The sequence below is a fragment of the Sylvia atricapilla genome, chromosome 9 (assembly GCF_009819655.1).
Source record: "Sylvia atricapilla isolate bSylAtr1 chromosome 9, bSylAtr1.pri, whole genome shotgun sequence".
NCBI lineage: Eukaryota > Metazoa > Chordata > Aves > Passeriformes > Sylviidae > Sylvia > Sylvia atricapilla.
In genome coordinates, this window is record NC_089148.1 from 28718268 (window position 1) to 28729781 (window position 11514).

Genomic DNA, 11514 nt, shown 5'->3' on the forward strand with positions numbered 1-11514 from the left:
TTAGTGGTGGTGCTGAGTTGATTGTTGGACTTGGTGATCTCAGAGGACTTTTACAGCCTCAACAATTCAGTGATTGTACAATACCTCCCTCCTTGCCCTGCTGCAGAGGGATGGCTGGGGCAGGGACAGTCCTCAGGAGCCACTGTGGCAGCTGCTTGGGCTTGTTTTGTGGCTGATTTTGGTTTTTGTCACCTTTTTCATCCGCAGTTCCCGATGGGCCCCGGCTCTGACGGCCCCATGGGCGGCATGGGTGGGATGGAGCCCCATCACATGAACGGATCATTAGGTGAGCCACCATGGTCCTCCATTCCCTGGGGACACTGGCAGAGCATCCCAGTGCCCGTTCCCATCCTGGGGTCAGCCCCCAGTTGGCACCAGCGCTCAAAGCAGAGCCTTTGGGTGGAGATCAGCGAGGCTGTGGGGGGCACGGGGCCATGGCTGCAGGCCCAGTAAGGTCTTCTCCTTTCTCTCCCCTCTCTGCAGGGTCAGGAGACATAGATGGACTTCCAAAAGTAAGTGGGGTTGGTTGCAGGCTGGGTGTGTGGGCTTTCCTCAGCACTGGGGTGCTGCTGTGACCCTGATGGATGGGGACACGGGGAATGTGACTGGGGTGGGCAGGGCTGTGTCCTGCCCCATGGCATTGTCCTGCTCACCACGCGCCCTCCGGTCTCCCACAGAATTCTCCAAACAACATAAGTGGCATTAGCAATCCCCCGGGCACTCCAAGAGACGACGGGGAGCTGGGAGGCAACTTTCTCCATTCCTTCCAAAATGACAATGTGAGTGAGGGCCAGCCTGGGGGTGGGGGGACTGTCCCCGAGGTGTCCTGGCACTGGGATGGGTGGGCTTGGCAGGGAGGTGGGTGCCTTTGGAACGTGGGTTGTGCCATGTTTGAGCTGCTCCAGGACAGGAAAGTGAGCAGGAGGAAATGAGACAGTGGGTGGAAGCTTGGGGTCTGCGGTGGGTTGGGCTTGCAGGGGTGGAGAGGAGCTGGTGCAGAGGTGGCTCTGCTGGTCTGGATGATTTGAGGCTCCGTGGGTGGCTGCACACATCCCTCCTCTTCTCTATTAGCAGCATATACACATGTACATGTTAATTATTTGTTTTAAATTGCATCTCGCCCCATACTGACCTGCTGATTTTCTTCCCGGAAAAGCAAGTTACAGCGCAGATTAGGCCCTGATAGATTGGAGTCTCCAGCATATCCTCTCTTCCTGGTTTATTAGATCCAATTAGGTTGCTGTGTAGTTGTCATCAGCCTCTTTTTGCATCCCCTCTCTTCGATGTCCGGGGCTCTGACCCTGCTGGTTTCTCACCGTGCCTCTGTCTCTCTTGCAGTATTCCCCCAGCATGACGATGAGTGTGTGATTTCCCTCCCCCTCCTCCTCTCCAGGATCAAGAGAGTCAGCTGCCATTCGGAGGATCTCAACGAATTATGCAAGAAGAAGAAGAAGAAGAAGAAGAAGCTAGGTGTATGGGCAGGGACACGCGTGGCGGGGGCCAAAACCCCAGGTTTAGTTTCATGCAATAAAAAGGCTGAACTTTTTATTCCATAAAACATGAAGGACAAAACTTAAAATATTTCAAGACATGACAAGACCCTTCTTTGTGCAGAAGGGTTTATATATGTACATGACACTTCTTTTTGGAAACAAACGGAAGCCTCTAGCACCCAACTCCGATCTCTTTGCTTTGTTCTTTTAAATAAAGACAGAAACCGAACCTGTTGTATGTTTGTGCCGTGCGACACCAGGAAGCTAGTCTAGATATGAAATCATGTTGTCTCTGTTGTAGTCATTTTTTTAAATAAACTGGACAGTTTACAATGGTGGTTTTCGTTCAGAAGGCCTGTTTTTCTTTTTGTTTTTTTTCTTTTTTGTTGTTTTTTTTGTTTTGTTTTGTTTTATTTTTGGTTCTGGGTTTGGTTTTTTTTTTTTCCTTTGTATTTTTGGGGGTTGTGGGGTTTTTTCGTTGTTTTTTGTTGTTCGTTTGCAGCACAACGCTTCCTCCTCCAGTTAACAAGATCTGCTTTGGGGAAGAGACTCCACCACCTCGTTATAAACTTGTTAACGCAGGTGACCCCTTCTAGGATCACATCCTCGAATGAATCGTGATCTTGCTCTCTGTGACTGTGGCATGCACTGTGTTAGTCTTTCCCCCCCTCTGAGTACAAGAAGAAATCTCTTGTCCCTCCCTTCCCCAGAGTCCTTCAGCTGGCTCACTGCAAAAATTGATTTTTTTTCATTTTTTTTCTTTTTAAATCCATCGGGAAAAAAAAAAAAACAAAACAAAAAGGATTAATCTGACCTAGGACTTTGAAACTGTGATCTCCAGCTAACTTTGGGATTTTCTGGGGGTTTTATTTGCTTTGGGGGTATTTTGCAGGGGGGTTTCTTTTCTTTAGAGATGTGCTCTTGTCAGGATTTCACTTATCTATGATTTGGAACTGGATGGAGATATTTTTTAAGGAATTCTTGTTGTTAAAATGTAACCTTGCTATTCTGTAGGCTCGCTCTGTAATAAGAAAATAAAAATTAATGGCAAGCATCGAAGGCCCTTCCTTCTGGTGGGAGAGGAAGGGACGAGCCAAGGCGGCGGGTTGGGATCTCTGTACATGACACTACCCTGTAGTTTGGTCTTGGTTTTTCTCCAGCTCCCATTTCTGCTCCATGTATATCATATTCTGTAAAATATTCTCTCCCTTGGATTTGACCTTTGTGCGGATTATTGAAAGCATTGTATCTTGTTTCAGTGTTTTTTCTTACCTTGTAGTCTGGTTCGAAAATTACCGAGAGGGAAAAAAAAAAAATAATTATTATACATTGTAGTTTGTGTACGATATTTGTTGATAATGTTTTATTAAAGGGATGTCTTTTTTCCGCACCCCTTCATTGAAATGTTTTTGGGGGACATTTGGCTTGTTTTTATTATTCTGACTGCAAGACATGAGATGACAAAACGAATTATTTTTTAGTGTGTAATGCGAATAATTTTTTTTTTTTTTAATGTTTGCCTTCTTTTTCCTAGGCATTTTCATTCTGCTTTACCTGTAGAAAGTCAGGAAGGAGGGAGGGGCAGGTGGGATGGGGGTTCTGAGGGTGTCAGTCTCATAGTTACAGTCAGGTTAATATTCTCTAATAAGTAATGCAGATTTGTTGCATTGCATACCCAGGGGCTCCTCAAGGGGTCAAATTTTTACCTTTTCCACTTTACATCTTGTTCAGGTTGGGGGGGGGGGAGTCTTTTAATTTTTTTTTTTTCTTTTGAATTTTTTTTTTTTGTTCTGATGTGAGGAAATGAAAGGACCGGTTTTAATGTATTTTAAAATGAATAGCTAAATTATTGTCTTCATTGGTATGGGATGGTTTTTTTGAATGAAAACGGTTCCCCCTCCTTCTCCCCCCTCCCCCTGCTGTAATAAATATCAAGATAAACATTTGATTTCGGTGCTCTGCAGTTTTTTCCTGCTGTTTGCTGCCAGACCCAGGGCGGGAGTTGGGCATTTTTTTTCCAACCTTTATTGAGGGCCAAACCCCAGATTTGAGGGGCAGGAGTAAGGTGATGCAGAGCTGAGAAGGTGGCATTTTAGAGGGGGTGGCTGAGTCTGGGATTTCAAAATCCCAAAGAGATTTGGCTGCAGTTCAGGACCTCGGGGAGGACTAATGATGCCTGCTTGTTTCTTGGAATTTTTTTTTTTTTAATTTTTTGAAAATTTAGCCTAGAAAATGGTCAGTGTTGTCTGCACAGGGCTGAGGATGTGCTGGCCAGACTCGCCCTCCGCACACCCAGCCCATCAGGCTGCAGGCAGAGAGGGGTGTTTTAGGGGGTAAAAAGGGGTATTTTTTGGTACGCTGTTCCCCAGGCTTTGCTCGTTAGAGCCCGGAGGAGCTCCCCAGGCTTTGCTCATTAAAAGCTGGAGGAGTTGGGATGCCGATGTGATGGTGGAGGCTGGTCTGCCCTGCAGCAGCTCCCTGAGCCAGGAGCTGCTACTTCCCTTTGCCAGAGTCCTGCACTGCTGGGAGGTAAGAAAGGGAGGGGAATACATGAGTGTTGTTGTCAAATATGTAAATACTGAGCTTGCACTGGGGTCTGTGATGCCCTCCTCGGGCAAGAGCTGCAGTGCTGGCTGGGTGTGTGCACCACTGCAGGAACAAACAGCTCCAGGAGCTACTGGGGATGGAAAAACCCAGGCAACCCAGCCTGGTTCCCCAATGGGCAGCACCAGAAGCTGGGAGAAAGATTGGGAATTTTTAGGCCTTTGAATGGATGGTTGCAAGTTCCAGGTGCCTGAAACGCTCCCGGGAGCTGCTTGTTCTCTACTTTTGACTAGTTGAGGCACGATGTGGCTGGCTGTGAGCTCTCTCCCTCCTTGTGGGAATGTTCAGGCATGGGTTTGTAGGGGCTGTGGGTCATCCTGGAGCTCGGAATGCTCCCACCTGGCACTGGCACCCACAGCCACATCACTGCTGGAATTCCAGCACCGAGTGCAATGTGGTTGTGGATGCTTCTGGAGCAGGAGGATGAGTGGGCAATGCATTGGATGGCTGCTGGATTTGGGAACCACCGTTGTGCCTGCACAGCCCATCAGCAGAGGAGCAGGCTGTGTTTGCACCCTTTGCTGCCAGGGCAGGTTTGTTTCCAGGGTAATGCCACAGATGTCCGAGTGCAGCCATACCCCAGTGTGGATTTTGGCCCAGGCAACCACATCCCCCTGTGGTTTGCAGAAAGTAGAGTGTGAGCACTGTCCATCCCTTGCTTTCATGACCCCTGAGGGGCTGAGGCTGATGAGGAAATCCTGCCCTCCCAGACCCCTGGGGCCATCCCTGCCTACCCTGCTTGGCTGCCCAGAGCAGCAGGCTCCTGCACTGCTGCCTGTTGTGTTTTTATTGTGGGGTATAGAAACGTCCTTCCTGTTGGTTCTTAAGGGTTACAGGCTGGTATTATTAAATATCACCATGAAACTGCCAAGTTCCCTCCTCAAAACGTCTCCTGAGCCCAGCCTCAGGGATAATTGTCTCCCCCATTAGTTTTCATTAAATTAAATGCAGGAGGAGGATCAGAACAACCAGGGGCTCCAGGCTGAGCACAGTGTGTACTTGTTGGCATGATGTGCGCAGCCTGTGGAGCTGGATTTTGCAGTGGGAGCGGTTCAGGGGAGAGCAGTGGAGAGCTCTCCTGTGAGCAGCCAGGCTCCTCTGCCTCCTCATCTCAGGCTCCTGCCACCCCATTCGTGCAGGTTCTGCTTCCCTGGCCGCCGTTCATGAAAAGTTAATGCCTGGCCCTGGTCCGTGCTGAGGTAACGCCGTTCGTCTGCTGACGAGCCTTTATAACTTATTGATGCCAACCCAGATGTGCCTCTGTGACCCATTGTTGGGCTCCCCATCCCACCTCCCTCAGCTGGGCCCAGTCCAGCAGGCCACACTGGAGGAACTGGGAGAGCTGAGCCGTGCACAGAGAGCTCGGGAAGCCCAGCAGGACACCAGGGACAGGTGGCCTGGGTCAAGGACCACAATGGGCCAACCTGAGCATCCGTGCCGGGTGCCAAGCTGGGAGCTCCACTTATCCCCACCTTCAGCTCCCCTCCAGCCCCCCAGAGGAGCATTCCATGCATAAGGATCAGCTGCTCCTTCCCCTGACACAGAGTGCTGCTTCTCCCCGGCCTCAGGTGAGAGTGGCTGTGCCTCAGCAAAGCAGGGACATGGCCTCACACGTTTGTGTAGGATCCCCTCGCCTCCAGTGACTTCCTGATGCCTCACACAACCCCCGAAGCCTCGTTTTCCTGCTCACATCCCGTATCTCTCCGCTTCCACTATTTTTCAGAACTCCCTTTGCCCTCCCTTAGTCCATCCCTCCCTGTGCCTGTGCTTTGTCTCAGCTCAGCTTGGACACAGCAGGGTTCCAGCTTCCCTCAGTCTCTCCCCTTCAACTGCCTGCCCTGACAGAGATGTCTTTGTTGAGAGGTGAAAGCAGCTGAAGGGACCCTGCCTCTTCCAGACAGACCATCCCCACAAATTCCCACATCTACTGAGGTGTTTCACCTCTGCACAACCCCTCCCCACCACAGCTGCTCCTCCAACCAGGCTTCCTCAGGGGAATTCTCTCCTCAGGAATGCTAAGGGGCAGCTGCCTGCCCTACAGGGCTTCCTCCCTAGGACGGGTAATGACCCGAAGCTGGAAGAGCGAGAGGATGTCAAGCAGCGCCCGTGTGACACAGCAAGGAGCCAACAGCCCGAGAAAGAAACACCCACTGCGTGTGACAGGCTCCAGAGAGCACGGCTGTGTTAAAATCTATTCCCAAACACCTGGGTGCAAATCGCAGAGCCGAGCAGATTTACTCTGATGAGCTGAATTAGGCATCCCTCGAGCAGGCAGGAAGGATTAAGAGGAGGCACAGCGATGCAACACTTACAAGGTTATTTCTCTTTCAAGCACTTCTCCTAACTATGGAGGGATTTGTTAATTTAGCTTGCAGCCGCTGCATCCCAATTCACGGGGTGCAAGAGTTGATCTCAAATGTGACTGGTGAATGTTCCCGAAATCTGCCGAGTGGAGCTGCCTGATGGACTGGGGCTGGAACACACAACTGGGTTGTTCATCCAGATGGCCAGGGATCACAAAGCACAGACCAGCCTCTGACACCAGACACTGAAGTGAGATGAATTTCTTGGAAATGTGCTCTTCCACACCTTAAAATAGAGCAGGCTGTCCTCTCCCTTCCCATGTGCTGGAGGGTACCAGAACTGCAAAACATTCTACATTTGGCTGCAGCTAATTTAGCTTTCATTTTACAAAACCCACACTAATCCCCCCATGTTAAAAAGAATACGCTTCCTGCTCAGTTAACTCTGTGTGGCAGGAAGAAATTCTTCCTTTGTATTTTTAGCAGCAAATACCAGCTACAGGCACCAAAGTTTCCCGCTACATTCTACACCACTTTCCCCAAATGCACAGGTCTCTTCATCCAGGATTGGGGGATAAAAGGACTGTGGTTCTACAGATCCAACAAAGCAATCCCTCCGATTAAGTGCTTTGGGAACTAAGCACAGGGCAGCACGACACATACCACAGCAGCCAGGAGTAAAACAAAGTCAAAGCCAGGCAGAATGAAAAAGGCTCGTGGCTCAGGCTTTCCCCTTGAAGCTTTGTAAGTCTCTTCTGCATTCAGAGGGACTCAAAGCAACCTCGGGAATAGGTTTGAGTCTGGCTCTGTGCAGAAGCACACTGAGAGCAGAGCCTGCGCAGAGGAATAATGACTGGCTTATGTTCTTCCCAGGCAATGGAGGAAGAGTGCAGGAGGATGCATCTGATGACTTCTCTAACCCAAATCCAGAGGTGAGCCCCTAAAATGAAAGAGTTTCTTCACGCACTATTTAGTTTAAAAAAAAATTTTTACTTTCAGTAACAATATAATTTATTTTTTAAAGTAAATTAATCCACCTTTCTTTAATTATACGATGGTTCTGGCAAAGAGAAGCAGCAGGTACAGTTGGTGAAGTATTTCCATTTGAGCTGAATTTCACACAGTTCCATGCAGATACAGTGCCAGAAACTTCTTGAATGTGTCTGGCTGAAAGCCAGAAATTCCAGCGGGCTTCTGCAGAGAAAAAGACACGGATGCTCAGTTTGCAGTGAAGTGATTAATGTAGACAAACAACGGCTTTAAACATGCTTGAATAAGACTTTCAGGCATGGCAGCTTCCAAATTGTGCTCTCCCTCCCCAGAAGGGTTTGTGTGGGGGCATTTCCACTGGTGTCAGTCTCAGAGGGCAGAACCTCTTTGCCTATGAGTGAGGTGCCCCTCCCAGTATAACCAGTACTGGCAGCCCTGTGCTCTGTTACTCCCAGAGAGGCTGATGGTTGCTTGTGAGCACTCCCTTCCCCAGAGCTGGTTTTAAACAAGCACATTATGGGATGGTGGATTACAGCTGGGGGTATCTGTACGTAGGAGTTCATGCTAAGCTCGGCATGTCGCACATGAGCACTACAAATACTCATGAACTGGTCTCCTCAGAAACACATGCTTTGGTAAAAATTAGGCCAGTGTCCACTTCAAGGCCCTCCAGCTGGTTCAAAACCTACTGCAGCTCTGTTCCAGCTCCCAGACCCCCAGCTGTGGTGAAAGGGAAGCACTTCCACGACCATTTCTCAAGTTTTCCTTACCATAACAACTCCCTTCTTGACTTCTGGGACACACTGGGCTCTCTCATACAGGTTCTGATCAGAGTCAATCCAGACCAGATTTTTTACACCATCATTAGAGACAAGGTCTGTTGTATTTAACTGGAACACCATGAATTGGAAGAGCTGTCCATCCGTGCCAATGCTTTGCACCACTATTGGCTGCTCCAAAACCTTGGGATCATTCTAGGAAAAGAAGGGGCATGTGGGGAAGAACGTTTCAAAAGCTAGTTACAACAGAAATTGTATGAGTACTTGCTGATTCTGCATCTTTGGGTTGGTTTAAAGCCAAGATTTTAATAAATATATTGTTACCTTGCCCAGAAAATTACTCTAGTCAAACAAGTTTTGAATGTAGATTTTGTATTTTAATTAAAATTCTTCCTTCAGCCAGCAATGAAGTGTCAATTTACATACTGAGCTGTGGGATGGGTTAGAGTTTTACAGCTGAACTCACTCCCTGGTTCCTGCCCATACCACCCTGCTGCATCACAAACACGCTCATTGCTGAGCAGTGGATTTCTGGACTTCTAAAAGGTTGTGTTTTCACCTCTGGACAGCGAAGTTTGGATGTGAAAACAACTGTAAGGGGCTTTCAGGCCTCCCTGCACTGGCTGCAGCAGGAGGGGGGAAGAAGAGAGGCCCAGCAGCAGCCTCCCCATACGTACCCCGTGGAGCACCCTGGCCTTGGCCAGAGCGTTGCCAAAAGCAAACATCAGCATTTTAGCACGGAGCTGCTCCGGTCTGAACCTGTCAGTGCGAACGTTGGCAGACTCCAGGAAGAACAGGGTGTGAGGATGAGAGTAGGGATAACCATCTCTGAAACCTAAAGGGCACATCATCATGTCAGAAACCGCTCAGGAAGACGCTAGGCAGCCAAGGTTTCTCTCCCATTACCTTCAGGAATTGTCCAAGTGATTTGCTGGGGTTTAAGTTCTTGTCCTCAGTCCTGCTTAGGCAACAATAAACTCCCCACAGGTCTGGAGCACTTGTACTGCAAACCTGTGCCCATTGCTCTGTCTCCTCGTTCCCACACAGTCCCTACTCTCAGCTGCCCCCAGAAGGACAAGGACTCCCAAGTTAACCCAAACACAGACAATTATCACCAACACTGACCTGTATCATTGAGCTCTTTGTACACATTCACCTCCTGAAGATCGATTGTAGGTGCAATGGGATAGAAGGTCTCCAGAACATGCTCTTTGGTGGCCAGTATCTCCTCCTTGGAGGCTACTGGTGGAATTGGGGTCATAGAGTTCATGAGTACTCCACTCAGCCCACGGACCTGGAGGAGGATGGATTCTGGGGAGGGAAATTAGGCTGCAGTCAAACATTGGTGAAGTAACACCAGGGGAAGATGTACATTTCCCTTTCCTGGTCTGTTCTGAAAGGCTCACTCTCTCCCCATCACCTCCAAACTCATCTTAAATAGGAGCTCAGCTGTAGGTTCTCCTTCTAAAATGCCAATGTTAATTGCTAGGGTTAAGTTCTTAACTAAAATCTTTAGAAAAACAACAGCACTAATTTAGGACACAAGAAAACAAACAATCAGACCGAAGATACTGGTTCCCTTCTCCCACCATCTTATCAGCGTTGATCTCCTCAGGGACAGCATCCTGCCATCATCCAAGGCTGCCCATGCCAACAGCACTATTTAAACCAGAATTACCTGGTTGCAGAAACTGTTTAATTTTCTCCAAGTCTTCAGTCTTAAAGCCAGGAGCTTTGCTACCCATCTTATCTTACAGAGCTAAAGGCTTCCACCACAGAAGCAACTGACCTCTTTCCCACGTTGCTGCTATCCTGCAGTTTCTAGCCAACATCCTTTTACTCAGAGCAGGATACTTCCCAGACATTAACCTGCATATATGTATCAGGTTTTCAAACAGCACTGGGCTGTAAAACAAGAAAAGAAACAGTTACATAAAAATGAGATCATGCTAGCAGGCAGATGCTTCTGGGGCACAAATGCTGTAAAATTACTGTATGTAAAATATATAATGGCATAACACTCCCAAACAGTTAACAGAGATTGCAGACTGGTATCACACACACCAGGCCTGTTTCAAGTTGGCAGAGGTAATGCTTACAATTATTTTAAAAATTGATACTCTGCATCAGCTAGAAGCAGATCTTGAGTTGAAACAGAGACATTGGCCTGAAAGAAGCTTTGATCTAGCGTAGTATTTATGTCAGTGCTACTGTCAATATTCAGAATTGGGTTTTATTTTGTTGCTTTGGTTGTTGGGGGTTTTTTTGTTTGTTTGTTTGACAATCTGATGCAAAGCGTCTTGCACAGCAGACCCTCTTTCCACGGAAGAGCCGTGTATGAATTTTCTCTTTAAAACCTCCCCTACAGCTGAGGACTCACCAATATTTTTCCCTCCTGGGAGCCACCTCTGTCGTGTCCCAGAGCCGCGCATGGGACACCACGTGTCTCGCCCTCTCCTCGAGCTCCTGGAGCCCGAGAGCCGGGTTATCCACGATGCCCTGCACGGCTGGGGGCAAACCTTCCACGAGCTTCGTCTTGGTGAGCCACTGCGCCTGCCGCACTCCTGGAAACACAACGCGACGCGATCTGTCACAGGCGGCAATGGTGATCCTCAAGGCCCCCTTCCAACCCACGCCATTCTCTATGTGACCGAGGCTGCCCGGCAGCTCATGGGGCAGTGTTTTGTGCTCTGTGCGAGGAGAACCTTTGCAGGCAGAGAAGGGCGAGTGATCTGGGAAGGGGGCAGCGCGGGGTGTCTGGTACCTTCCAGCATGCGGACACCCTGATGGCAGATGTAGCACCCGCGCTCCTTGTACAGCGGCATCTCCTCGTAGCGCGGCCCCGGCGAGTGCCAGGGGTCGCGCCAGCCGCGGTCCCAGGGCGGGAAGCGCGGCCGGGCCAGGCCGGGCACGTAGTGCAGCCGCTCCGCGTACGTGACCGCGTCCAGCTCCACCTGCTCCCGCACCGGCCGCGGCTCCACCATCTCCGCCAGCACCTCCGGCGGCGGCCCGCGCACGGTCCAGGGTGTGCGCGGAAGCGGCCCGCGGTGGCGCGGCCGCCCCGAGCGGGTGACGATGCCGCGGGTGAGGCCCCGCGCCGCCGCCGCCACCCCCGCCCGCCTCAGCGCCATCGGCCCCGCCGCCATCGCCGCCATCCTCCTCCTCCTCCTCCCGCCGCCGCCTCAGCGCCCGGCGGCCGCCATCTTGGCGAGGGCTCTTCCCCCGCCGTCACCCCCGGTGACTGACGGCGGCGGCGGCCAATGGCGGGCAGGCGCGCCCCGCGGTAAGGGAGGGTCGGCAAATTGCCTGGCGGGTGAGGGCAGGCGCTGCCTTGGTGAGTGCGGA

General features: G+C 50.2%; 2 protein-coding genes across 5 annotated transcripts in view; one reads left to right on the forward strand and one right to left on the reverse strand.

Moving 5' to 3' along the window:
- The window catches only part of SSBP3 (single stranded DNA binding protein 3), a 54460-nt gene extending 52615 nt beyond the window's left edge, over window positions 1-1845 (forward strand). For all 4 annotated transcript variants that reach the window (XM_066325451.1, XM_066325449.1, XM_066325450.1 and 1 more), the window contains 4 exons: window positions 208-286; window positions 484-512; window positions 678-779; window positions 1339-1845. In XM_066325451.1, coding sequence (XP_066181548.1) covers window positions 208-286; window positions 484-512; window positions 678-779; window positions 1339-1368 — 240 coding nt within the window. In that variant the 3' untranslated portion in view covers window positions 1369-1845. The remainder of the gene's footprint in view (window positions 1-207; window positions 287-483; window positions 513-677; window positions 780-1338) is intronic.
- Window positions 1846-7369: 5524 nt separating this feature from the next.
- On the reverse strand, window positions 7370-11368 carry MRPL37 (mitochondrial ribosomal protein L37). Its single transcript, XM_066325446.1, has 7 exons — window positions 10934-11368; window positions 10550-10733; window positions 9959-10074; window positions 9295-9480; window positions 8847-9004; window positions 8161-8364; window positions 7370-7594 (listed from the first exon to the last, which is right to left on the reverse strand). Exons 1-7 carry the CDS (start codon window positions 11322-11324, stop codon window positions 7517-7519), a joined length of 1317 nt encoding a protein of 438 aa, XP_066181543.1. The 5' UTR covers window positions 11325-11368; the 3' UTR covers window positions 7370-7516.
- Window positions 11369-11514: the final 146 nt, after the last annotated feature.